At 37.9% G+C, this 26,775-nt stretch overlaps 13 protein-coding genes across 13 annotated transcripts; 10 read left to right on the forward strand and 3 right to left on the reverse strand.

Moving 5' to 3' along the window:
* Positions 1-1,042: 1,042 nt before the first annotated feature.
* On the forward strand, positions 1,043-2,037 carry GCK72_007889 (uncharacterized protein; the record flags this gene model as incomplete). Its single annotated transcript, XM_003097519.2, has 3 exons — positions 1,043-1,107; positions 1,157-1,867; positions 1,911-2,037. 3 exons carry the CDS (start codon positions 1,043-1,045, stop codon positions 2,035-2,037), a joined length of 903 nt encoding a protein of 300 aa, XP_003097567.2.
* Positions 2,038-6,650: 4,613 nt separating this feature from the next.
* GCK72_007890 (uncharacterized protein) lies at positions 6,651-7,655 on the reverse strand (the record flags this gene model as incomplete). Its single annotated transcript, XM_053726515.1, has 4 exons — positions 6,651-6,801; positions 6,846-7,089; positions 7,423-7,541; positions 7,591-7,655. 4 exons carry the CDS (start codon positions 7,653-7,655, stop codon positions 6,651-6,653), a joined length of 579 nt encoding a protein of 192 aa, XP_053590709.1.
* Positions 7,656-8,389: 734 nt separating this feature from the next.
* On the reverse strand, positions 8,390-9,424 carry GCK72_007891 (uncharacterized protein; the record flags this gene model as incomplete). Its single annotated transcript, XM_053726516.1, has 3 exons — positions 8,390-8,519; positions 8,564-9,310; positions 9,360-9,424. 3 exons carry the CDS (start codon positions 9,422-9,424, stop codon positions 8,390-8,392), a joined length of 942 nt encoding a protein of 313 aa, XP_053590710.1.
* Positions 9,425-9,676: 252 nt separating this feature from the next.
* GCK72_007892 (uncharacterized protein) lies at positions 9,677-10,706 on the forward strand (the record flags this gene model as incomplete). Its single annotated transcript, XM_053726517.1, has 4 exons — positions 9,677-9,741; positions 9,805-9,937; positions 10,382-10,515; positions 10,559-10,706. The coding sequence occupies 4 exons, from the start codon at positions 9,677-9,679 to the stop codon at positions 10,704-10,706; spliced, it is 480 nt and encodes a 159-aa protein (XP_053590711.1).
* A 653-nt stretch (positions 10,707-11,359) lies between these two features.
* Positions 11,360-12,369, forward strand: GCK72_007893 (uncharacterized protein; the record flags this gene model as incomplete). Its single annotated transcript, XM_053726518.1, has 3 exons — positions 11,360-11,424; positions 11,474-12,187; positions 12,231-12,369. The coding sequence occupies 3 exons, from the start codon at positions 11,360-11,362 to the stop codon at positions 12,367-12,369; spliced, it is 918 nt and encodes a 305-aa protein (XP_053590712.1).
* A 1,647-nt stretch (positions 12,370-14,016) lies between these two features.
* GCK72_007894 (uncharacterized protein) lies at positions 14,017-15,014 on the forward strand (the record flags this gene model as incomplete). Its single annotated transcript, XM_003097491.2, has 3 exons — positions 14,017-14,081; positions 14,131-14,841; positions 14,885-15,014. The coding sequence occupies 3 exons, from the start codon at positions 14,017-14,019 to the stop codon at positions 15,012-15,014; spliced, it is 906 nt and encodes a 301-aa protein (XP_003097539.2).
* Positions 15,015-15,766: 752 nt separating this feature from the next.
* GCK72_007895 (uncharacterized protein) lies at positions 15,767-16,770 on the forward strand (the record flags this gene model as incomplete). Its single annotated transcript, XM_053726519.1, has 3 exons — positions 15,767-15,831; positions 15,881-16,594; positions 16,641-16,770. The coding sequence occupies 3 exons, from the start codon at positions 15,767-15,769 to the stop codon at positions 16,768-16,770; spliced, it is 909 nt and encodes a 302-aa protein (XP_053590713.1).
* A 1,449-nt stretch (positions 16,771-18,219) lies between these two features.
* GCK72_007896 (uncharacterized protein) lies at positions 18,220-19,238 on the forward strand (the record flags this gene model as incomplete). The annotated part of the gene is made up of 3 exons (XM_053726520.1): positions 18,220-18,284; positions 18,334-19,065; positions 19,112-19,238. The coding sequence occupies 3 exons, from the start codon at positions 18,220-18,222 to the stop codon at positions 19,236-19,238; spliced, it is 924 nt and encodes a 307-aa protein (XP_053590714.1).
* A 921-nt stretch (positions 19,239-20,159) lies between these two features.
* Positions 20,160-21,166, forward strand: GCK72_007897 (uncharacterized protein; the record flags this gene model as incomplete). The annotated part of the gene is made up of 3 exons (XM_003097430.2): positions 20,160-20,224; positions 20,274-20,984; positions 21,028-21,166. 3 exons carry the CDS (start codon positions 20,160-20,162, stop codon positions 21,164-21,166), a joined length of 915 nt encoding a protein of 304 aa, XP_003097478.2.
* A 583-nt stretch (positions 21,167-21,749) lies between these two features.
* On the forward strand, positions 21,750-22,761 carry GCK72_007898 (uncharacterized protein; the record flags this gene model as incomplete). Its single annotated transcript, XM_053726521.1, has 4 exons — positions 21,750-21,814; positions 21,866-21,998; positions 22,446-22,579; positions 22,623-22,761. The coding sequence occupies 4 exons, from the start codon at positions 21,750-21,752 to the stop codon at positions 22,759-22,761; spliced, it is 471 nt and encodes a 156-aa protein (XP_053590715.1).
* Positions 22,762-23,278: 517 nt separating this feature from the next.
* Positions 23,279-24,287, forward strand: GCK72_007899 (uncharacterized protein; the record flags this gene model as incomplete). Its single annotated transcript, XM_053726522.1, has 3 exons — positions 23,279-23,343; positions 23,395-24,105; positions 24,149-24,287. 3 exons carry the CDS (start codon positions 23,279-23,281, stop codon positions 24,285-24,287), a joined length of 915 nt encoding a protein of 304 aa, XP_053590716.1.
* Positions 24,288-25,206: 919 nt separating this feature from the next.
* GCK72_007900 (uncharacterized protein) lies at positions 25,207-25,754 on the forward strand (the record flags this gene model as incomplete). The annotated part of the gene is made up of 2 exons (XM_053726523.1): positions 25,207-25,271; positions 25,316-25,754. The coding sequence occupies 2 exons, from the start codon at positions 25,207-25,209 to the stop codon at positions 25,752-25,754; spliced, it is 504 nt and encodes a 167-aa protein (XP_053590717.1).
* A 309-nt stretch (positions 25,755-26,063) lies between these two features.
* GCK72_007901 (uncharacterized protein) lies at positions 26,064-26,394 on the reverse strand (the record flags this gene model as incomplete). The annotated part of the gene is made up of 2 exons (XM_053726524.1): positions 26,064-26,234; positions 26,278-26,394. 2 exons carry the CDS (start codon positions 26,392-26,394, stop codon positions 26,064-26,066), a joined length of 288 nt encoding a protein of 95 aa, XP_053590718.1.
* Positions 26,395-26,775: the final 381 nt, after the last annotated feature.

Consider the following 26,775-nt stretch of genomic DNA (forward strand, 5'->3'; position numbering starts at 1 on the left):
TCCACATTTCTCAAATTCCTTATCCATGATGAGGTGCTGATTTTGAAGACCCAAAAGCTTCTCAAGAGTGAAATTCCGTGCTTTAGTGGTAAGGATGAGTTTCTCGCACGTTTTGATTTCAGAACATCCTGTAAGGTATCTCTGGTTCATCCAAAATTGCTCGATTATTGAAAATTATTTGGTAGATCACACTTTTCACGGTTCCCAAATCGATAAACCGAGTGAAGTGCTCATAATCGGCTAGAGAAAAAACGCCTGCAACTCCAGATTCTGCCCTTTCAGTCTCAACTCATCTGGATCTCTTTTTATCAGAAATTCGGATCATTGTCCCCGAATTGCCTAAGTTCTCCATCCCAATCAACAACGAGTCTAGAATCCAAGTGTACGCTATCGACGATCGAGACGAAAGTGATGGATGGAAAATTGTTATCAAACCAGTGTCTGAAGTCTTGGGATTATGATCAACTACTTTGAAGCACCGAAATGAGACTCATTCCAGCTTAATTTCAATGTTAATTCTATGTTTTTCAGTTGCGTTGTGGTATTGGCCTTATTTCTTGATTCTTTTTGAAATTGGCATTTGTCTTATTATCTCTTGGTTCACAATAAACGTGTTTTGCACATTAGATCTTGTTAGACTTTGAAAACCTACAGTTGGGGTGACATACATTAAAATTTAAACGATTCATAGTGAAATCGTTAAGACTAATTAAACAAGACATGCATTCAGATGGCTCCTCACTTCTTATTCACCTTATACCATATTTCCATTGTAGGATTGTATAGAGGCAGTTACACTCCAGCTTCCATGAAGGGAGTAATGAGGTTGGAGAGTGAGAGAAGACTAGGTGCAGGTCAGATACCATCTGTCACAATGTCCACAGATGAAGGAACAATAGGAGACTGTAGGGGATGTGAGTTGAGCAAATACCGCGAATTCCCACCATTATCTGGGGTCCGCCTTCAGTGACAGATGGTATTTGACTAGCCCCTCTCTTATTCATTCTCCAACCTCATTATTCCCCTTCATTCCTATTGGAGAATGCCTTTCCCACTCACTTATCCCGGATTTAAATGCGTTTTGGAACATTTAGAGGCTGTTAAGCGGTAAGTCTAGTTGATTAATGAGTTTTCCTCAATATTTTGTGGTTTTCAGAGCACATATCATTGGCCGTGCACCAGGACTTCAAAAAATAGATAAATTGATTCCACTACGTTTGAGGGATTTCTATATTATCTGTGACAAAATGACTATCAACAATTGGATAATTCGATATTCTGATAACGATGAAGTAGAATTCGAAATGAATGGCAAAACATTCAGCCGGGAGGGATCAGCGGGCCTCGAAGACAAAATGAAGAAATTTGTCAACTTTTATTTCTGTGAGAGGAGAGTAATCCATGTGGACAAGTTGTGTTGGTTTGACGGTTTGCTCCCAGATTTCTTGCCGGTCGGTATGAAATTCAAAGTGAATTCTTTGACTGCACCCTTTCTGTTCGATACCGCAATTCCTTTTATTGACCCTCGTAGTTTTCCTCTGAAAACTCTGGCTACTATCGCTAACGCTCCAATCTTTGACGACCCAGTTGTTCAGTCAGCAGAAACTCTTAATCTGAATCTCTTTTATTGCCGGAGAGTTCCTGTCAGAGACCTTAAGAAACTTAACAACCGCACAGTGGTATTCGAACACTGTAGCTTCTCCAGACTTGATATGGTTTTATTGATTAAATATCACATTGAAACAAAGCAAGATATTAGAACCATTTTTGTGATTTCAACAAGTAAAATATATGTTATCCGGGAGATGTTCAGTGACTTGGAACTAAGGTTTGGTGAATTTCAATGCGATTTTGATTTCAATGAAAGGTAAATCAAATATAAGAGAGTCAAATCAATTATTAGTTTTCAGATTTATTTACGACTCGCCTAAGTTCTCCATCCCAATCAACAACGAGTCTAGAATCCAAGTGTACGCAATCGAGGATCCAGAAGAAGATTGTTCCTATAAAATGATTGTGAAACCAGTGTCTGGATAATGATTCACTTTTTTGAAGCATCGACATTTGACTCATTCCACCTCAATTTCAATTTTCGTCTCGTGTTGTCTAACTTCCAAACCCGAAACTTATGCGTTGTGTATTTTTATTAATTTTAATGTTCCGGAGCTTTCATTTATATCAATTGTATCATTTTTCTCCTCCCATCTTAACTTTCACAATAAACCTTTCCAAACTTTCAAAACCCGTTCAAAAAAACTCAAAATTATGCAATGTTTTTGATTGTTGCTCCGAAATGCGCTTATGCAATCATAGACTCGACTTTCAGCAACATTTCTGTTGGTTACAGTAGCATCTCGTTTCTGTGAATTAAGAAATCCTTCAGACGTAGTGAAATCAATTTATCTACTATTTGAAGGCCTGGAGAACGGACAACAATATGTGCACTGAAAACAACATAATACAGAGGGAACTACACACAAATCAACTAGACCTACCGCTTAACTGCTTCCAAATGCTCCAAAACGTATTTAAGTCCTGGATAAGAAAGAGGGAGAGGCATTCTCCAATAGGAATAAAAGGAATAATGAGGTTGACTAGGAGAGGGGGCAGGTCAGATACCATCTGCCACGTCAAAAGGTCTACAGATCGAGGGATAATAGGAGACTGTAGGAGGTGTTAGTTGAGCAAATACTACACAAAGCGAATTCCCACAGCTATCTAGCGGCCGCATTCAGTGGCAGATAGTATCTGACCTGCTCCTCTCCTAGTCTCATTCCCTCTCCAACCTCATTACTCCTTTTATTCCTATTAGAGAATGCCTCTCCCCCTCTCTTATCCTGGCCTCAAATGCGTTTTGGAAAACTTGGAGGCAGTTAAGCGGTAAGTCTAAATGATTTGTGTAGTTCCATCAGTAGTATGTTGTTTTCAGAGCACATATCATTGGCCGATCTCCGGGTCTTCAAAAAGTGGATAAATTGATTTCACTACGTCTGAAGGATTTCTCAATTCACAGAAACGAATTAATTATTAACAATTTAATGATTATATGTGATGAAAAAGAGGTGAAATTCAAAATGAATGGGAAAACATTCAGCCGGCATGTATCAGAGAGCCAAGAAGACAAAATGAAGAAATTGATCAACTTTTATATTTGTGGAAGATCGATCATCCATGTGGGCAATTTGACTTGGAATGAGAGTTCACTCCCTAATTTCTTGCCGGTCGATATGAAATTTAGAGTGAATTCTTTGACTGCACCTTCATGGCAATTCGATACCGCAATTCCTTTTATAGACCCTTGCAGTTTTCCTCTGAAAACTATGGCAACCATTTCCAACCCGTCAACCTTCGACAGCCATATGGCCACCACAGCTGAAACTCTCAATCTATTATCATGCTATTATCTCACCATCACACTTGAAGACCTTAAAAAGCTGAACAACAAAAGAGTGGTATTTGAAAGTTTTCGCTTCTCTAAAATTGATATAATTCCATTGATTAAATATCAGATGAAGACTAACAAGGGAACCTTTTAAGTGGGAGTTAACGCCAGCGAAAACGACCTATACAGGGTGAAAGAGCATGTTTGAAAACCTATAAATCAACTTTCAAAAGTTGCTTACGTGACCTGTAAGTGGCTGAAATCTCGACCTGAAAATCGACCAATTTTACCATTGATTTATTGTATCTCCTACCACGTTTATAAAGACTTCGGCGGCAGTATAAAAATGTGTTCGAGTGGCGCAGGTGGTTAGGGCAAATACTCATGTACTACCCGATCATGTACTACCTTACTCATGTACTACCACTACTCATGTACTACCATATACTCATGTACTACCTCGGATCATGTACTACCAATGGCTCATGTACTACCATAGACTCATGTACTACCCCAGCTCATGTACTACCAATCATTTTTTTGGCATTTTTGGAAAGATGAAACCAAAAAAGCAACAGGAGTAGTATTTAATTATAGATACGAGCATTTAACGACGGAGTCAAGCTACCGAGATGAAAAGAGCACACCCGAACTTGAGAAGATAACATAAAAGATTGAGGTCACAGAAGCAAGTTTGAGCACCCAGATCAAAGGAAGTTCCTGATTCTTCCCAAAATGATTACTGACTACTAGAAGGAGGTGGATTGTAAGCGTCTTATTATAATTCAGATATACTTTATAAACAAGTTTATTTCAAGCTCAAGTTTTTGTAATTAGATACACAAAAAACGTACTGTTATTTTTGAGAGTATAGTTCAGTAGGGTACTATAGCAATTCGGCTTATTAGATAAACTACATACTTTTACAAAAGGTCTACAATGTTCTAAAAATGTTATTTCTTCTCATCTTGAAACAGTCCAGTGCTGGGAAACATAAACGAATAATAAGAAACTTGTTCCAAAAAGGTCAATCTAGATCATAATAAGACTCTTACTATCCATCAGTCTTCTTCCAGAAGTCAGTAGAAATTTGGAAAGATGCTAGACCCTATGAGAAACTTACTCTTCCCTGTTTTACAAGGGGACCTGAGGAGTTCGCAAATTTGGAATCGTTCCACATTGCTACCAGGTATTAAGGAGAACTTGATTAGGCACAGTTTAGTTCTGTGCTCGTCACTTGTCTCTGAGGTTCCATTATTATGTTAAGTTCGGGTGTGCTCTTTTCATCTCGGTAGCTTGACTCCGTCGTTAAATGCTCGTAACTATAATTAAATACTACTCCTGTTGCTTTTTTGGTTTCATCTTTCCAAAAATGCCAAAAAAAATGGTTGGTAGTACATGAGCTGGGGTAGTACATGAGTCTATGGTAGTACATGAGCCATTGGTAGTACATGATCCGAGGTAGTACATGAGTATATGGTAGTACATGAGTAGTGGTAGTACATGAGTAAGGTAGTACATGATCGGGTAGTACATGAGTATTTGCCGGTGGTTAGCGCCTAGGAGGAGAACAATTTTGCGCTGGTTCGATCCCCTCTACTGTTTTTTTTGTTTGATTTGTTTTTTCCCTTTTTTCAATGTTTTTTTTGGCAGTTAAATATCATTATAGTTTTTCGGATCCCACCATCAACGTGATTCTTTTCAGAGTCCCTTTTAACTGTTGATTTTAAGAAAGATCTGCCGGTTGGCAGGTGCCGCGAGGTGGGATCCGAAAAACTATAATGATATTTAACTGCCAAAAAAAACATTGAAAAAAGGAAAAAAAACAAATCAAACAAAAAAAACAGTAGAGGGGATCGAACCAGCGCAAAATTGTTCTCCTCCTAGGCGCTAACCACCTGCGCCACTCGAACACATTTTTATACTGCCGCCGAAGTCTTTATAAACGTGGTAAGAGATACAATAAATCAATGGTAAAATTGGTCGATTTTCAGGTCGAGATTTCAGCCACTTACAGGTCACGTAAGCAACTTTTGAAAGTTGATTTATAGGTTTTCAAACATGCTCTTTCACCCTGTATAGGGCGTTTTTGCTGGCGTTAACTCCCACTTAAAAGGTTCCCTTGTAAGAAAGCTACAGGAACTACTCTTGTGATTGCAACAGATGCCAAATATTTCATCAGTCAGATATTAGGCAACTTTAAACTTGCGTTTGGAGAATTCCAATGCAATTTGGATGACGTTAATGAAAGGTCCGTCAAAAATATGGGACTCAAACCAATTATTAGTTTTCAGATTCTTCCCGGGATCTTCTAGATTCTCTATTCCAATCAACAACGAGTCTAGAATCCATGTATACGCAATCGAGGATCCAGAAGAGCATTGTTCCTATAAAATAATTGTGAAACCAGTGTTGGGATTATGAGCAACTACTTCAAAACATCGACATGGAACTCATTTCACCTCAACTTCAATTTTCGTTTCGTGTTGTCCAACTTCCAATCCCGAGACTGATGCGTTGTGTATTTTCATTAACTTTAATGTTTCGGAGCTTTCATTTATATAAATTGTATCATTTTTCTCCTCCCCACCTGAACGGTTACAATAAACAATTTGAAACTTTTAAAACCCATTCAAAAAAGATCAAAATTATGAAAGGATAGCTCGAAAATGCGCTTAAGCAATCTTAGACTCAAATTTCAGCAACATTTCTATCGGTTACAGTAGCATTCTTCAAAGTCGTCGAGCAGTGGTGTGCTGGCTCAGCGAAGCAGATTTTGTCCTGAGCAACATGGCCCGAGAAGGGTAAGTATTGTGGCATGAACTAATATTGCCTAGCCTAGGTATGGAGGTTATACGTGGCAAGAAGATCTGCCTATCTAAGCCTAAAGTACTAATAGTTTGCGGTTATTCCTTATGTGAATCTTGTTTAAACTACACTCTCCAGCCACCTAGGAACATAGCAGTGTGGAGAATATTCTAAGGCATTTCCAGAAAAGAGTCACCGATCGGGAAGGAAGCTGGCGGTGGAGGAGGCAGTAAGGAGGCGACGGCCTGGATAAGATGGGAAACCGAAAACGGGAGATGGATATCGAAAATTTAAGGTTAAAGCATCAAAAATCCGGGGGTGATCAGTGATCAATGAATGCGTACCACTTTAATTACAGTAACTCCTCGTCATACTGTAGTTTCTCACAATTTTATTGTTGTAATCAAAAAAAGTAAAAAGATACAAAGAAACAAGGATTCACAATTATAATGGAGGCAGATTATATTCTAGAGATTTCTGATATTGATTTCACAATTATGTTATAAGGAAAATCTTCTTTAAAGAGACCTTTTTCATCCTCGATTGCATACACTTGGATTCTAGACTCGTTGTTGATTGGGATGGAGAACTTAGGCAATCCGGGAATAAATCTGAAAACTAATAATTGGTTTGACTTTCTTATTATTTTACATACCTCTCATTAACGCCATCCAAAGTACTTCTGTATTCACCAAACGCTTTTTTAAACTTTCGTAACATCTTTTTGATGAAACGTTTGTCATCTACTGCAATCACAAGAGTAGTTCCTGTAGCTTTCTCAGTCTCTATCTGATATTTAATCAATGGAACTATATCAATTCTAAAGGGGTACAAGGATTGGAATACCACTTTCTTGTTGTAGATGTTCTTGAGGTTGTCTAGCGTGACAGCCGTTAGACCTGATATAAATAGTATAATAGTTTCAGCTGAGATGGCAATGTGACTGACGAGGGTCGAGGACTGGGTGATAGCAATCATGGTTTTTAGAGGAAAACTATGAGAGTCTATAAAAGGAAGTAAGGTATCGAAAGTCAAAGAATTCACCCTAAATTTCAGATCTTCAGGCAAGAAGTATGGGAGCAAACTGTCATGCCAATGCAACCTGTCCATATGGATGATTGACTTCCCACAAACATAAAATTTGATCAATTTCTTCATTTTGTCTTCTTGGGTCTCTGATATCTGTCGGTTGAATGTCTTCCTATTCATCTCGAAATTTGCCCCATCCTCACATGTAATCCATAATTTGTTGATAACGAGCTTTGTTTTTTCAATATAAAGATTCTCGAGACAAAGTGGAATCAATTTATCTATTTTTTGAAGACATGGAGAACGTCCAATAATATGGGCTCTGAAAACCACATACTACTCATGGAACTACACTAATCAACTAGACTTACCGCTTAACTGCTTCCAAATGCTCCAAAACACATCGAAGACCGGGATAAGAGAGAGGGAGAGGCATTCTCTAATAAGAATAAAAGGGGAATAATGAGGTTGGAGAATGAATAGGAAAGGGGGCAGGTCAGATACTATCTGCCACTGAAGGCGGACCCCAGATAACTGTGGGCACGTAGTGTCACGTCACAATGTCTACAGACGAAGGGATAATAGAAGACTGTAGGGGGTGTTAACTGAGCAAATACTACACTACGTGCCCACAGTTATCTGGGGTCCGCTTTCAATGGCAGATGGTATCTGACCAGCCCCCCATCTCCTATTCACTCTCCAACCTCATTATTCCCCTTTTATTCCTATTGGAGAATGCCTCTCCCCCTCTCTTATCCAGGACTTAAATGTGTTCTTGAAAATTTGGAGACAGTAATTTGGAGTCTGCCACGTCAAAATGTCTAAGGGATAATAGGAGATTGTAAGTTGAGCAAATAACGAGGCAGATGGGAATTTGAAGTCGTCTAAATAGGAATGAGGCTGGGAGAGAGGCAGGTGACGCGAGGTGCTGTCTCTAGTAGATCCTACTATGGAAACACCTTCTATAAGCAGGCAGTGAGTGACAGGAGTGAGCTTGAGTCTACAGTGTTTATTGCAAAAGTTAAGGCGAGAAGGAGAAAAATGATACAATAAATTTAAGTGATAATTTCAGAAATTTACAATAATCAGGCTTGAAAGGCTTGAAAGCAAAGTAGACAATATAAAACGAAAATTGAAATTAAGGTGAGATGAGTCACTTGAAGTAGTAGATCATAATCCAGACACTGGTTTCACAATTATTTTATAGGGACAATCTTCTTCTGGCTCCTCGATTGCGAATACTTGGATTCTAGACTCGTTGTTGATTGGGATGGAGAACTTAGGCAATCCCTGACGGAATCTGAAAACTAATAATTTATTTTACTATTTGTATATTTGACATACCTCTCATTAACGCCATCCAAATCGCATTGGAATTCATCAAATGCAAGTTCAAACTCACTTAACATACTATCAATTAAATCTTTGTCATCTGTTGAAATCACAAAAGTAGTTCTAATATCTTTCTTAGTCTTTATGTGATATTTAATCAATGGAACTATATCAACTCTAAATTTCCACAAGGATTGCAACACTACAGTCTTGTTGTTCAGCTTTTTAAGGTTTTCAATAGTGACTATCCGGTGATGAAACATATTCAGAACAAGGGTTTCCGCGGACTTAACAACTTGATCGTCGAAGGTTTTGGTGTTGGCGATTGTAGTGTCCAGATATTTTAAGGGAAAACTACGATGGTCAATATATGGAATAACGGTTTCGAAGTCTTCATGGGAGACTGCATCCAAAGAGTTCACTATAAACTTCAGATTCACTGGCAATAAATCTGGAAGCAAACTGTGAACATGGACCTTGGATTGAAGTTTGAACTTGTCCACAAGGATTTTTGATCTTCCAGAGATATAAGAGTTAATCAATTTCTTCATTTTGACTTCGAGGCTCACTGATATCTGACGGCTGAATGTTTTCCCATTCATTTTGAATTGAACAACAATTTTTTCGCATTTGATTGATAATTTGTTGATAGTCAGCCCGTTTTTAAAACAATCAGTGTTAATAGTAATGTTTCCTAAACAAAATGGAATCAGATTATCTATTTTTTGAAGACATGGAGATCGAGCAATGATATGTGCTCTGAAATCAACAGAATATTAGGGAAAGCTCACAAATCAACTAGACTTACCGCTTAACGGCTTCCAAATGCTCTAAAACGCACTTAAGGCTGGGATAAGAGAGAGGGAGAGGCATTCTTGAGTGGGAATGAATGGAATAATGAGGTTGGAGAGTGAATAGGAGAGGGGGCAGGTCAGATACCATCTGCCACGTCACAATGTCTACAGATGAAGGGATAATCGGAGACAGTAGGGGGTGTTAACTGAGCAAATACTACACAACGCAAATTCCGATAGTTATCTGGGGTCCGCCTTCAGTGGCAGACCTGCCCCTCTCCTAGTCTCATTCGCTCTCCAACCTCATTATTCCCTTCATTCCTATTAGAGAATGCCTCTCCCTCTTTCTTATCCAGGACTTAAATGTATTCTGGAGCATTTGGAGGTAGTTAAGCGGTAAGTCTAGTTGATTTGTGAGTTTTTATTAGTGTAGTTCCATCAGTAGTATGTGGTTTTCAGTGTCCATATTATTGGACGTTCTCCAGGCCTTCAAAAAATAGATAAATTGATTCCACGTTGTTTCGAGAATCTTCATATTGGAAAATGGAAGCTCGTTATCAACAAATTATGGATTACATGTAATGAAGATGAAGTGAGATTCAGGATGAATAGGAAAACATTCATACGACAGATAGCGGAGAACCATGAAGACAAAATGAAGAAATTTATCAACTTTTTTACCTGTGGAAGGTCAATCCCTGTGGACACGTTGTGTTGGTTTGACAGTTTGTTCACCGATTTCTTGTCTATAGATCAGAAGTTTCGAGTGAATTCTTTGTATGCACTCTTCCGTGAAGAATTCGAAACCGCTCTTTCTTTCATAGACTCTCGTAGTTTTCCTTTAAAAACTCTTGTCACTTCTCCCATGCCCTCAACTATCGACAGTCATATTGCCATCTCAGCAGAAACTATTATACTATTTTTAGCTCAAACGGTTGTCACACTGGACAATCTTAAGAAAATTTACAACAAGAAAGTGGTATTTCAATCCTTGTACCCCTTTAGAATTGAAATAGTTCCATTAATTAAATATCAGATAGAGACTAAGAAAGCTACAGGAACTACTCTTGTGATTGCAGCAGATGACAAAGGTTTCATCAAAAAGATGTTACGAAAGTTTAAAAAAGCGTTTGGTGAATACAGAAGTACTTTGGATGGCGTTAATGAGAGGTATATCAAATATAAAAGAGTCAAACCAATTATTAGTTTTCAGATTTCTCTCGGGATCGTCTAAGTTCTCCATCCCAATTAACAACGAGTCTAGAATCCAAGTGTACGCAATCGAGGATCCAGAACTCTTTAAAGATGATTTTCCTTATAACATAATTGTGAAATCAGTGCCAGAAATCTCTAGAATATAATCTGCCTCCATTATAATTGTGAATCCTTGTTTCTTTGTATCTTTTCACTTTTTTTGATTACTATAATAAAATTGTAAGAAACTACAGAATGACGAGGAGTTAATGTAGTTAAAGTGGTACGCATTCATTGATCACTGATCACCCCCGGATTCTTGTTGCTTTAACTTTTAATTTTCAATTTCCATATTCCCTTTTCCCATCTTTTCCAGGCCGTAGCCCCCTCCACCACCGGAATAACCGCAAACTATTAGTTCTTTAGGCTTATATAGGTATATCTTCTTGCCACTTATAACCACAGTACCTAGACTAGACCATATTAGTTCACGCCACAGCACTTACCCTTTTCGGATCCTCATATTCTGCTCCGGTCGATCCTCAACCCGTTGCTCAAGACAAAATCTGCTTCAATGACCCAGCACAGTACTGCTCGACGACTTTGACGGATATGAGAGGGGTATGTCAGATACCATCTGCCACGTCACAATGCCTACAGATGAAGGGATAATCGGAGACAGTAGGGGGTGTTAACTGAGCAAATACTACACTACGTGACCACAGTTATCTGGGTTCCGCCTTCAGTGGCAGATGGTATTTGGCCTGCCCCTCGCCTATTCACTCTCGAACCTCGTTATTCTCTTCATTCCTATTAGAAAATGCCTCTCCCCCTCTCTTATCCCGGTTTTCGATGTCTTTTAGAGTATTTGGAGGCAGTTAAGCGGTAAGTCTTGTTGATTTGTGTAGCTTAATCAGTATTATGTTGTTTTCAGAGCACATATTGTTGGCCGCTCTCCAGGCCTTCAAAAAGTGGATAAATTGATTCCATTACGTTTGAAGAATCTTCATACTAGCAGTGAAGAAATGAATTTCAACAATTTGATAATTCGATACTATGATAAAGATGAACTGAAATTCAAAACTGATAAAAGAACATTCAGCAGACAAAGAGCAGAGAGCCAAGAAGACAAAAGGAGGAAATTTGTCAACTTTTTCTTCTGTGGAAGATCAATCATCATTGTGGACACACTATGTTGGTTTGATTTGTTCCCCGATTTCTTGCCGGTCGATATGAAATTTAGAGTGAATTCGTTGACTGCGATATCCTATTATTTCAATATCGCAATTCCTTTCATTGACCCTCGTAGTTTTCCACTGAAAACTCTGGACACTTCTATCGCCCACACCTCATCCTTTGACAACCCAGTTGTTAAGCTAGCGAAAACCCTTATTCTGTATCTCGTTACTCGCTGGAACGTCACGGTTGAAGACCTTAAGAAACTTAGCAACCAAACAGTGATATTCGAAAAGTGTCACACGAGAATAGATTTGATTCCATTGATCAAGTGTCATATCGAGGCAAAAAAAGATATTGGGACCACTTTTATGATTTCCACAGAACACATAGGTCTCATCGATATGATGTTCCGCGAATTTGAACAAGCGTTTGTTGAATTCCAATGCGATTTACAAGGCGTCAGTGAGAGGTATGTCAATTATAAGAGAGTCGAACCAATTATCAGTTTTCAGATTCCTCCCGGGATCCTCTAAGTTCTCCATCCCAATCAACAACGAGTCTAGAATCCAAGTGTATGTAATCGAGGATCAAGGCGTAGGTGGTAGATGGAAAATTGTAATGAAACCAGTGTCTGGAGTTTCGGGACATTAATCAACTACTTGCATCAAACATGGGACTCACTCCATCTCAGTATCATGGTTTCTGTTATGTTGTCTACTTTACTTTCAAGCCTAACACTGATGTTTTGTATTTGTAACTTTCTGGAGCTTTTTTTAATGCTAATTGCCCCTATCACCTCATTTTTTTAGTTTCATATTATGTACCATTTTTTTCTGAATTAATAATTCAAATTACAAGCTTCTATTTCCTTTTCCCCAACTGAATAAACATTGATAATGTGAAATGATAAAGAAGCGAGTGTAAGTAGTAAATCTAAGACTAAGATTTGCTTAATTTCAGATCTAAGTTTGGTACTGTTTTTGTTATCTTATCACGTTTCTGGTTTTTAAACAATGTTTATTGTGAAAGTTAAGATGGGAGGAACAAAAAATTAAGAAAGTAGATCAGAACCCTGGCACTGGCTTTACAATTATTTTATTGGGACCTTCTTCTGGATTCTCAATTGCATACACATGGATTTTAGAATCACCGTTGATTGGGATGGAGAACTTTGACGATCCGGGAATGAACCTGAAATCTAATAATCGGTTTGACTCTTTTATTTTTGACATACCTTTCATTAACGCCATCCAAATCACATCGGAATTCACCAAACGCTTGTTCAAACTCACTTAACATCTCATTGAGGAAAGAAAGGGATGTTGAAATCACAAAAGTAGTACTTGTAGTTTTTTTAGTCTCTATCTGATACTTTATCAATGGAATTATATCAATTCTAAAGCGCCACATGGGTCGAAATACCACAGTCTTGTTGTAAAGTTTCTTAAGGTCTTCAACAGTCACTATCCGATCAATTGGCAAATACTGGTGAAGAGTTTCGGCTGAGGTGACATGAAGATTGTCAAATAGTGAGCTGTCGAAGAAAGTGACCATGGTTTTTAGAGGAAAACTACGTGAGTCTATAAAAGGAAGTAAAGTATCGAAAGTCAAAGAATTCACTCTAAATTTTAGATCGACAGGCAAGAAATCTGGAAGCAAACTCTTATTCCAATTCAAGTTGTTCACATGGATTTTTGACCTTTCGCAGATAAAAAAGTTGATTAATTTCTTCATTGTCTCTTGGCGGCTCTCTAATCTTTCTCGGATGACTGCTATTCTATTCATTCCAAATTTCACATCTTTTTCGCATTTGATTGATAATTTGTTGATAATCACTTCATTATATCCAATATATAGATTCTCCAAACAAAGTGGAATCAGTTTGTCAATTTTTTGAAGACCTTGAGAACGGCCAATTATATGTGCTCTGAAAATAACATAATACTGAATGAAAAGCGCGAAATCAACTAGACCTACCGCTTAACTGCTTCCAAGTTTTCTAGAATACATTTAAGTCCTGGATAAGAGAGGAGGAGAGACATTCTCCAATAGGAATAAAAGGAATAATGAGGTTGCAGAATGAATAGGAGAGGGGCAGGTCAGATACCATCTGCCACGTCACAATGTCTACAGATGAAGGGATAAAAGGAGACTGTGGGGGATGTGAGTTGAGCAAATACTACACAACGCAAATTTCCATAGATATCTGGAGGCCGTATTCAGTGACAGATTGTATCTGACCTTCCTCTCTCCAATTCATTCTCCAATCTCATTATTCCCCTTCATTCCTATTAGAGAATGCCTCTCCCTCTTTCTTATCCAGGACTTAAATGTATTCTGCAGCATTTGGAGGCAGTTAAGCGGTAGGTCTAGTTGATTTGTGTAGTTCATTTTGTATCATGTTGTTTTCAGTGCACATATTGTTGCCCGCTCTCCAGGCCTTCAAAAAGTGGATAAATCGATTCCATTTTGTTTGGAGGATTTATATTTGAACAGAGACCAAATAACCGTCAACAGATTAATAATTAAATACGATAAAGATAAAGTGGAATTCAAATTGAATGGGAAAACGTTCAATCGGAAGGGATTAGAAAGCCAAGAAGATAAAATGAAGAAATTGATAAACTTTTATTTCTGTGGAAAATCAATCATCAATGTAAACTGGTTGGGTTGGAATCTTTATTCCCTCCCAGATTCTGTCGATCTGAAAATTAGAGTCAATTCTTTGGGTGCACTCTACTCATGTTTCAATGCCGCAATTACTTTCATTGACCCTCGTAGTTTTCCTCTAAAAACTCTGATCACTTCTATCGCCAACACCTCAACCTACGACGACCAAGTTGTTAAGTCAGCTGAAACCTTTAATCTGACTCTCATTAATTATCAGATAGTCACTGTTGAATCCCTTAAGAAGCTTAACAACAAAAAAGTGGTATTCAACTACTGTAGCTCCTCGAGAATTGAAATGGTTTCATTGATTAAATATTATATTGAAACAAAGAAAGCGGTTGAGACCACTTTCATGATCTCAAGCAATATCAAATTTTTTATCGAATTCATGTTAATTGAGTTTGAACTTGCATTTGGTGATTTCCTATGCGATTTGGATGGCGTTAATGAGAGGTATGCCAAATTTTAAAAAGTCGAATCAATTATTAGTTTTTAGATTTATTCCCGGATGGCCCAAGTTCTCCATCCCAATCAACAACGACTCTAGAATCCAAGTATACGCAATCGAAAATCCAGAAGAAGGTGGTGGATGGAAAATTGTGTTGAAACCAGTCTTAGGATTATGATAACCATTTTCAAAACATTAACATGGGTCTCACTTCAGCTCATTTTTCAATGTTTCTGTCATGTCGTCTACTTAATTTCCAAGACTGACACTAATGTTTTGTATTCTGTAACTCAACTAGCTTTATGGAGCTTTCATTTATGCTAATTGTACCTATCACCTCAATTTCAAGTTTCATATCATGAACCTTTTTTGTTGTTTTTTCTGAATTGATAATTTAATTTAAAAGCTTTCATTTGCTGTTACTCATCTCAATAAAAAAATGTGTCTACAATACTTATTATGTATTTTTCTTATTCAAACTCTAATGTATTTCATTGTTGTAATTGAAAATGGTGAAATGATACGATGGGAATTTGATTGACAACTCAGAAACAAGGGATTCGCAATTTCAATGAAGGTAAATTACATTCCCGAGACTTCAGACTCTGGTTCCTCTTTTCTTCTTTTTTTTCTCCCCTTGGGTCTCCAATTTCTGTCAGACTGGCAGCAGTGTGGTCTCCCAAACAAAACGAATTCAATTTATCAATTTGTGTGCAGGTCAGATACCATCTGCCACGTCACAGTGTCTACAGATGAAGAGATAATATGAGACTGTAGGGGGTGCTAGTTGAGCAAACACTACACAACGTGACAACGTGAATGCCCACAGTTATCTGGGGTCCGCCTTCAGTGGCAGATGGTATCTGACCTGCCTTCTTCACCTCCTCTCTCACTCTCCAACCTCATTATTCCATTCATTCCTATTGGAGAATGTCTCTCCCCCTCTCTTATCCCGGCCTTCGATGTATTCTGGAGAACTTGGAGGCAGTTAAACGGTATGTCTAGTCGATTTGTGTAGTTCATTTTGTATCATGTTGTTTTCAGAGCACATATTGTTGGCCACTCTCCAGGCCTTCAAAAAGTGGATAAATTGATTTCACTTCGTTTGAAGGATTTCTTAATTCACAGAAACGAATTAAATGTTAACAATTTAATGATTATATGTGATAAAGACGAAGTGATATTCAAAATGAATGGGAAAACATTCAGCCGACATGTATCAGAGAGCCAAGAAGATAAAATGAAGAAATTGATCAACTTTTATATTTATGGAAGGTCAATCATCCATTTGGGCAGTTTGGATTGGGGTCAAAGTTTGCTCGCCGATTTCTTGCCGGTCGGTACGAAATTTAGAGTGAATTCTTTGACTGCACCTCCATGGCAATTCGATACCTTACTTCCTTTTATAGACTCACGCAGTTTTCCTCTTAAAACTATGGCCACAATCTCCAAGCCGTCAATCTTTGACAGCCATATGGCCACCACAGCTGAAACTCTCACTCTATTATCATGTTTTTCTGTTACCATCACATTTGAAGAACTGAAAAAGCTAAACAACAAGAGAGTGGAATTTGAACGTTTTCGCTACTCTAAAATTGATATAATTCCATTGATTAAGTATCAGATAGAGACTAAGAAAACTACAGGAACAACATTTGTGATTGCAACAGATGACAAAGATTTCATCAGTGAGAAGTTACGTGAGTTTGAACAAGCGTTTGGTGAATACAGAAGTGACTTGGATGATCTCGATGAGAGGTATGTCAAATATCCAACAATCAAACGTATAGCTGATAGTTTTCAGATTCCTCCCAGGATCTTCTAAATTCTCTATCCCAATCAACATCGACTCCAAAATCCAAGTGTATGCAATTGAGGAGCCAGAAGAAGATGGTCCCTATAAAATAATTGTGAAACCAGTCTTGGCATTATGATCTACTTCTTGAAAACATCAACATGAGACTCATTTCACCTTAATTTCAATGTTCAATCTATTTATCTGATTACTTGTTTCTTTTTAAAACTTTCAACTGTTTCATTGCCTCCTTGTTTCCAATAAACGTATTTTTCCATATTTGATCATGTCAGACTTTGAGAAACTGCAGTTGTCGTGTGACCGGACTATAGTCCTTCTTGCAATTGTGTGAAAGGTGCCGAGTTCAGCTATAATGAATCCGGGCGCTTTACTCAGGTGTTTTTGGGCAAGGGTGGGGCAACGAAACTTTCAATTGGGCCATGTGGCCCGTGAATAGGGCAAAGTGCCTGCAAAAAGGGCTACATGGCCCAGTGGGCACAGGTTGGGCGCAGGTTGGGCCACAGGTTGAGAGATAGGAAATACTTGGTGGATGTGGGCACAGGTTGGGCGCTTGGTGAGTATGAATGGGCGCAGCATGGGCACGGAGTGGGCACAAGTTGAGAAATCGCGCTCTACTGCGCACTATGATTTTTCGCCACGATTTTTCTTATTTATTTCGTTTCTTTATCAATTTTGTCGTCCATTTATATAATTCTACTTATTTCGCACAGAAAATGAAACAAATCTAAACTCGACTTAACAGGTAAGACAGTATTTTTCATTTGTTTTTGTTTACTTTTGGTGAAATTTCAGCTGAACAAAAAATGATTTCAACAACACAAGAATCATCACCAACTACGCTCTCCAGCTGCTCATTTTCTTCTATCTTTAATTTTTTGCATTTACTCTGAATTTTTTGTTGTAATTTGTATATTTGTAGTTTTCACGAAAAATTATTTCCTTTTCCTGTATCGCTATGTTCCATCTTCTAGTTTGACCAATTTCAGCTTATATTATCCTATTACTTTCCATAATTATTGAAATAATTCTTTTGTGTTTGAATTTGACAAATAAATAGTAGAAAAGTACAAAAATGTGTAATCTTGTTAATTATTGTGATTAATGGGAAAGAGAAAAGGGAGCTGAATGCTGCGCGTTGAACCGAATTTCGGCACTTTGCCCACGGAATGGGCCATGTGGCCCAGAATATGGGCATGATGGCCCGCGTAGGGCGGGCCATACTGCCCATTTGGTGGGCCACATGGCCCATTTCGTGGGCAAAGTTGCCCAAAAATACCTGAGTAGATTGAAATCGTTAAGAATAATTGAACAAGACAAATGGCTCCACACACCTTTTTCAACCTTACACAACATTTTCATAGTAGGATTGTCAAGAGGCAGTTACTCTCCAGCCACCTATTTAGACAACGTCAGATTCTCATCTATCTTATTATTTGCTCAACTCACACCCCTGGAGTCTCCTATTATCCATTCATCTGTAGATATTGTGACGTGGCAGATGGTATCTGACCCGCCCCTCATCTAGTCTCTCTCCAACCTCATTATTCCCCTTTATTCCTATTAGAGAATGCCTCTCGGCCTCTCTTATCCCGGCCTTAAATGCGTTTTAGAGCATTTGGAGGCAGTTAAGCGGTAAGTCTAGTCGATTTGTCTAGTACAATCAGTGTTATGTTGATTTCAGAGCACATATCATTGGCCGCTCACCAGGCCTTCAAAAAATAGATAAATTGATTCCACTGCGTTTGAAGAATCTCTATATTGGCAGTGAAGAAATGACTTTCAACAATTTGATAATTCGATATTATTATAAAGATGATGTAGAATTCGAAACGGATAAAAAGACATTCAGCAGACAGAGTACAGAGAGCCGAGAAGACAGAATGAAGAAATTTATCAACTATTTCTTCTGTGGAAGATCAATCATTAATGTGGACACACTACGTTGGTTTGACGATTTGTTCCCCGATTTCTTGCCGGTCGATATGAAATTCATCGTGAATTCTTTGAGTGCAGTCTCATTTTCTTTCAATACCGCAATCCCTTTTATTGACCCTCGTAGTTTTCCTCTGAAAACTCTGTTCACTTCTATCGCCAACACCTCAATCTTCGACATCCAAGTTGTTAAGTCAGCTGAAACCCTAAATCTGAATCTCAATGTGGATCGGATTGTCACTGTTGAAGACCTCAAGAAACTTAACAACAAAAAAGTGGTATTTGAACGCGTTTACTACTCGAGAATTGATTTTATTTCATTGATAGTTCCATTGATTAAATATCACATTGAAACCAAGAAAGATATTAGAACAACTTTTGTGATTCTATCAGTTTACGAAGATTTTATCAATTATATGCTACGCGAGTTTGAACAAGCGTTTGGTGAATACAGAAGTGACTTGGATGGCGTGAATGAGAGGTATGTCAAATATCCAACAATCAAACGTATAGCTGATAGTTTTCAGATTTCTCCCAGAATCTTCTAGATTCTCCATCCCGATCAGCGATAAATCTAAAATCCATGTCTATGCAACTAAGGGATCTCAAAAGGGGTTCTATGAAATAATTGTGAAACCAGTGCTGGGAAAATGATTATTTCAAAACATTGACATGATCACCTTCTACTTAACTTCCAAACCTTGATGTTTTGTATTTTAAGATTTTTTTCCTGTAACTTTTCGGAGCTTCCATTTATATTCATTGTACTCGATTACACATTTAACACACTCTCCCACTTTTTCATTTAGACTCACTTTTACTCTCCAAACTCCCTCCCTGCTAATAAACACCTGAGACGACTTCAGATTCCCATATGTCTTGTTATTTGCTCAACTTACACCCCCTACAGTCTTCGGTTATCCCTCGATCTGTAGACATTGTGTCGTGTCAGATGGTATTTGGCCTGCCCCTATCCTATTCACTATCCTCACTATTCCCATTTTATTCCTATGGTTTGATTATTACAACGATAAAAAATATTAAAGTTAGAGTATGAAAAAGACAGAATAAGTATTGTATGCATTGTGAAAACAATTGAAGCAAATTCTCAGGCTACTCTAGTCTTGGTAACGAGACCGAAATATAGACATGTATGTATTCATATGGAAGCTCCTGTCTATCTGAATCCAAATATTGTAAATTCGGGCACTTGTTGGATTTATACGTAATAGAACAGACATATTGATAATTCTTCAGATCCAAGTACGACATTTATTTGGTCAAATCTTTTTTCCAGATTCGATTGTCTAGATTTATCTAAAGACCGCGTTCAGTGACAGATGGTGTTCGACCTATTAATCGCCTCACGGAGAATCTCTTTGTCTCGCTCACTGTCACCCCAGACGATTTCTGATTCCCTTATGTCTTGTTATTTGCTCAACTTACACCCCCTATAGTCTTCTGTTATCCCTTCATCTGTAGACATTGTGACGTGGCAGATGGTATCTGTCCCGCCTCTCTCCCAGTCTCATTGACACTCCAACCTCACATTATTCCCTTCATTCCAATTGTAGAATGCCTCTGCCCCTCTCTTACCCCGGCCTTCGATGTGTTTTGGAGCATTTGGAGGCAGTTAAGCGGTAAGTGTTATTGATTTCTGTGGCTCTATCAGCATTATGTTGTTTTTAGAGCACATATCATTGGTCGCTCTCCAGGTCTTCAAAAACTAGATAAATTGATTCCTCTATGTTTGGGGGAGTTCTGTATTACCAGGGACGAAATGGCTATCAACAGATTAAAAATTAAATACGACGAAGATGAAGTGGAATTCAAAATGAATGACAAAACATTCAGCCGGAAGGGAATAGAAAACCGCGAAGACAGAATGAAGAAATGTATCAACTTTTATATCTGTGGAAGATCAATTGTCAATGTGAACAGTTTGAGTTGGAATCTCTATTCCCTCCAAGATTCTGTCGCTCTGAAATTTAGAGTCAATTCTTTGGGTGCACCTTACTCATGTTTGCATAACGCAATTGTTTTCATAGACCCTCGTAGTTTTCCTCTAAAAACTGCACTTACTACTATCAGCAACACCTCAACCTACGACGACCAAGTTGTCAAGTCAGCTGAATCCCTTACTCTGTTTCTCCTTAATGATCGGATAGTCACTGTTGAAGACATTAAAAAGTTGAACAACAAGAAAGTGGTATTAGAACGTATTCGCTACTCCAGAATTGAAATAGTTTCATTAATACAATATCATATTGAAACTAAAAAAGTGACGGAGACCACTTTCATGATTTCAACAAAAAGAACAGATGATATCAATGAGATGCTATATGAGTTTGAACAAACGTTTGGTGAATACAAAAGTGATCTGGATGACGTTAATGAGAGGTATATCAATTATAAGAGAATCAAACCAATTATTAGTTTTCAGATTTATTCCCGGATCGTCTAAGTTCTTGATCCCGATCAACAACGAGTCTAGAATCCAAGTGTATGCAATCGAGGATCCAAAAGAAGGTGGTGGATGGAAAATTGTGTTGAAACCAGTGCTAGCAGTCTTGGGATTATGATCTACTATCTCAAAGCACCCACTTCAAGTTTGATATCATGAACCTTATTTATATTTTTCTGAATTGATAATTTAATTTAAAAGCTTTCATTTGCTGTTACTCATCTCAATAAAAAAATGTGTCTACAATGCTTATTATGTCTTTTTCATATTCAAACTTTAATATATTTCATTGTTGTAATAGAAAAAAGTAAAATGATACGATGGGAATTTGATTGACAACTCAAAAACAAGGGATTCACAATTTCAATAAAGGTAAATTACATTCCCGAGACTTCAGACACTGGTTCCTCTTTTCTTCTTATTTTTTCACCCCTTGGGTCTCCAATTTCTGTCAGACTGGCAGCAGTGTGGTCTCCCAAACAAAAAGAATTCAATTTATCAATTTGTATGCACAGGTCTGATACCATCTGCCACGTCACAGTGTCTACAGATGAAGGGATAATATGAGACTGTAGGGGGTACTAGTTGAGCAAACACTACACAACGTGTCTGGGGTCCGCCTTCAGTGGCAGATAGTATTTGACCTGCCCCTCTTCTATTCGCTCTCCAGTCTTATTATTCCCCTTTATTCCTATTGGAGAATGTCTCTCCCCCTCTCTTATCCCGGCCTTAAATGCGTTCTGGAGAACTTGGAGGCAGTTAAACGGTAGGTCTAGTTAATTTGTGTGTAGTTCCCTCTGTATTATGTTGTTTTCAGTGCACATATTGTTGTCCGTTCTCCAGGCCTTCAAATAGTAGATAAATTGATTTCACTTCGTTTGAAGGATTTCTTAATTCACAGAAACGAATTAAATATTAACAACTTAATGATTATATGTGATAAAAACGAAGTGAGATTCAAAATGAATGGGAAAACATTCAGCCGACATGTATCAGAGAGCCAAGAAGATAAAATGAAGAAATTGATTAACTTTTATATTTATGGAAGGTCAATCATCCATTTGGGCAGTTTGGATTGGGGTCAAAGTTTGCTCGCCGATTTCTTGCCGGTCGGTACGAAATTTAGAGTGAATTCTTTGACTGTACCTCCATGGCAATTCGATACCTTATTTCCTTTTATAGACTCACGCAGTTTTCCTCTAAAAACTGTGGGCACAATCCCCAAGCCGTCAATCTTTGACAGCCATATGGCCACCACAGCTGAAACTCTCACTCTATTATCATGTTTTTCTGTTACCATCACATTTGAAGAACTGAAAAAGCTAAACAACAAGAGAGTGGAATTTGAACGTTTTCGCTACTCTAAAATTGATATAATTCCATTGATTAAGTATCAGATGGAGACTAAGAAAGCTACAGGAACAACTTTTGTGATTTCAACAGATGACAAAGATTTCATCAGTGAGAAGTTACGTGAGTTTGAACAAGCGTTTGGTGAATACAGAAGTAATTTGTATGGCGTTAATGAAAGGTATGTCAAAAATAAGGAACTCAAACCAGTTATTAGTTTTCAGGTTTATTTTCGGATTGTCAAAGTTCTCCATCCCAATCAACATCGACTCCAAAATACAAGTGTATGCAATCGAGGATCCAGAAGAAGATTTTCCCTATAAAATAATTGTGAAACCAGTGTCAGCAGTTTTGGCATTATGATCTACTTCTTCAAAACATCAACATGAGACTCATTTCACCTTAATTTCAATGTTCATTCCATTTAACTCATTACTTGTTTCTTTTTTTAACTTTCAACTGTCTCATTATCTCCTTGTTTACAATAAACGTATTTTTTCTATATTTGATCATGTCAGACTTTGAGAAACTTCAGTTTTCGTATTAGGGTCAAAGTAAAGTCTTCGAATTCGGCGCCTTAGATTGAAATCGTTAAGACTAATTGAACAAGACATGCATTCAATTGGCTCCTCACATATTTTTCAACCTTATACCACATTCATTTAGTAGGATTGGCTAGAGGCAGTTATTCTCCAACCTCCTATTTAGACAACGTCAGATTCTTATCTATCTTATTATTTGCTCAAATAACACTCCTTACAACCTCCTATTATCCCTTCATCTGTAGACATTGTAACGTGGCAGATGGTATCTGACCTGTCCCCATCTCCTAGTCTCATTCATTCTCCACCATCATTGTTCCCCTCATTCCTATTGAAGTATGCATCTCCCTCTTTCCTATCCCGGACTTCAATCCGTTTTGGAGCATTTGGAAGCAGTTAAGCGGTAGGTCTAGTTGGTTTGTGTGTAGTTCCCTCTGTATTATGTTGGTTTCAGAGCACATATTATTAGCCGCTCTCCGGGTCTTCAAATAGTAGATAAATTGATTCCACTATGTTTGGAGAAGTTCTGTATTACCAGGGACGAAATGGCTATCAACAGATTGAAAATTAAATACGACGAAGATGAAGTGGAATTTAAAATGAATGACAAAACATCCAACCGAAAGGGAATAGAAACCCGCGAAGACAGAATGAGGAAATGTATCAACTTTTATATATGTGGAAGATCAACTGTCAATGTGGACAGTTTGAGTTGGAATCTCTATTCCCTCCCAGATTCTGTCGATCTGAAATTTAGAGTGAATTCTTTGGGTGCACCTTACTCATGTTTGCATAACGCAATTATTTTCATAGACCCTCGTAGTTTTCCTCTAAAAACTGCGTTTACTACTATCAGCAACACCTCAACCTACGACAACCAAGTTGTCAAGTCAGCTGAATCCCTTACTCTGTTTCTCCTTGATGATCGGATAGTCACTGTTGAAGACCTTAAGAAGTTGAACAACAAGAAAGTGGTATTTGAACGCGTTTCCTACTCCAGAATTGAAATGGTTTCATTGATTAAATATTACATTGAAAAAAAGAAAGTGGCGGAGACCACTTTCATGATTTCAACAAAAAGAACAGATGATATCAATGAGATGCTATATGAGTTTGAGCAAGCGTTTGGTGAATTCCGATGTGATTTGGATGATGTTAATGACAGGTATATCAATTATAAGAGAATAAAGTAAATTATTAGTTTTCAGATTCATTCCCGGATCGTCTAAGTTCTTGATCCCGATCAACAACGATTCTAGAATCCAAGTATACGCAATCGAGGATCCAAAAGAAGGTGGTGGATGGAAAATTGTGTTGAAACCAGTGCTAGCAGTCTTGGGATTATGATCTACTATTGCAAAGCATCAACATTCATCTCATTTTCATGGTTTCTGTCATGTCGTCTACTTAATTTCCAAGACTGACACTGATGTTTTGTATTTTGTGACCCAACGAACTTTCTGGAGCTTTCATTTATGCTAATTGCCCCTATCACTTCAACTTCAAGTTTCATATCATGAACCTTATTTATTTTTTCTGAATTGATAGTTTAAATTAAATGTTTCAATTTTCTGTTCCCCATTTCAATAATGTATGCAATATATTATGTATTTTTCTTATTCTAACTCTAATGTATTTTATTGTTGTAATAGAAAAAGTGAAAAGCTACAATGGAAAATCGATTGACAACTCAGAAACAAGGATTCACAATTTCAATGGAGGCAGATTATTTTTTAGAGATTTCTGACACTTGCTTCACAATTATTTTATAGGGAAGATCTTCTCCTGGATCCTTGACACTTGGATTCTAGACTCGTTGTTGATTGGAATGATGAACTCTGACGGTCCAGGAATAAACCTGAATACTAATAATTGATTCGACTCTCGTATATCAGACATACCTCTTATTAACGCCATCAAAATCGCATTGGGATTCACCAAACGCAAGTTTGAACTCACGTAGCATCTCAGTGAGGAAAAGTTTGTTAGCAGTTGAAATCACAAAAGTGGTTCCAATATCTTATTTATCAATTTCTGGAATGCCTGGAGAGCGGAATATGTGCACAGGTCAGATATCATCTGCCACGTCACAATGTCTAGAGGTGAAAGGAGAATAGGAGACTGTAGGGGGTGTTAATTGAGCAAATACTACACAACGCAAATTCCCACAGTTATCTGGGGTCCGCCTTCAGTGGCAGATGGTATCTGACCTGCCCTTATCCTATTCATTCTCCAACCTCATTATTCCTTTTATTCCTATTGGAGAATGCCTCTCCCTCTCTCTTATCCTGGCCTTAAATGCGTTTTGGAGAACTTGGAGGCAGTTAAGCGGTAAGTCTAGTTGATTTCTGTAGCTCTAACAGTATTGTTTTCAGTGTCCATATAGTTGGACGTTCTCCAGGCCTTCAAAAAATAGATAAACTGATTCCACTACGTTTGAAGGCTTTCTATATTATGAGGGACCAAATGACTATCAACAATTGGATAATTCTATATTATGAAAACTATGAAGTGAAATTCTGTTCGGTCTTTGCCAATCGCAAAACAATCAGCCGGGAGGGATCTAAGAGTCTCAAAGACAAAATGAAGAAATTGGTCAACTTTTATTTCTGTGAGAGGAGAGTAATCCATGTGGACAAGTTGTGTTGGCTTGACGATTTGTTCACCGATTTCTTGCCGGTCGATATGAAATTCAGAGTAAATTCTTTGAATGCACCCCATCAGTTCGATGCTGCAATTCCTTTTATTGACACTCGTAGTTTTCCTCTACAAATTCTGGACATTTCGGCTCTTGTCGGTTATTTTGGTCCTTAGAATTTTTTTTGGTCCTTAGAATTTTTTTTGGTCCTTAGAATTATTCTTGGTCCTTAGATTTATTTTTGGTCCTTAAAATTATTTTTGGTCCTTAAATTTTTTATTGGTTATTCACAGTGCCTGTGACATTAAAAAGTGATCAGCAAAACGCGAGCGCATAGAACGCCAAGTTGTTCGGCCGTAATTTTTGTTTTCTCTTTTTTTTTGATGTTTCACATTGTTTGTATTCTATTTTTCTTTATAGTTTTGTGAAAGTGATGAGAATCAGAAAGTAACTCTGCTGATAACAATTTATTACTAACTCTAATTCTAATTATTATGATCTTCCTCCACTTCTTCTTCCTCCTCTTCTTCTTCTTCCTCCGCATAAGCAATGTCCACTGCATTGACGAGAACATCTCCAGCAATGGTAATTTGATCCGCATGATATGGATCCATTCGTTGATAATAATACAGGTGGTAGTCTTCGTTTATAACAATCTGTAACTGAAGTTTCTAAAGGAGCGTAATAGTAAGGCCTTACCTTGAAGCCATCCTCTTCTACGACAAGGTTCACCGTTATCAGTTCGCCAGTAAGAGAAGGGAGGCGCTTCTTCTCTTCCAGCTCCCACCTGTTTCTTCTCTTACTAGAGAACGTCATGGTCTGAAAAATGCAATTATAGTGGAAAACCCGCGTTTGTACTCACCCCTTCACTCGGAGACACCAAAATGTAAATTGGTACTACTGAGTAACCAACGTGGTGGTGGATGAATATTTCAAACCTGTAACATGAACAGAGATAAGAACAATTTTCAAGACAGCACTCACTTTTTTTCTTTAATCAAAGCAGAAATTGCTATAGAGCAGCCAACGTCCAAGCCTTCAAATCGCTCTGTGTACCTTATGTCCGTTAGTTTAAAGTCTACTTGAAAATGCCTTGGAAAAATCTTCCGGAGAGAACCACCTCCTTTACCTCCATATGCAGGCTGTACCAATATGAGCAGCAAGAGAACACAAGAAGAAGAAAAGCAGTTCATTCTC

This window comes from Caenorhabditis remanei, chromosome II (genome assembly GCF_010183535.1).
Source record: "Caenorhabditis remanei strain PX506 chromosome II, whole genome shotgun sequence".
In the NCBI taxonomy this organism is placed as follows: Eukaryota; Metazoa; Nematoda; class Chromadorea; order Rhabditida; family Rhabditidae; genus Caenorhabditis; species Caenorhabditis remanei.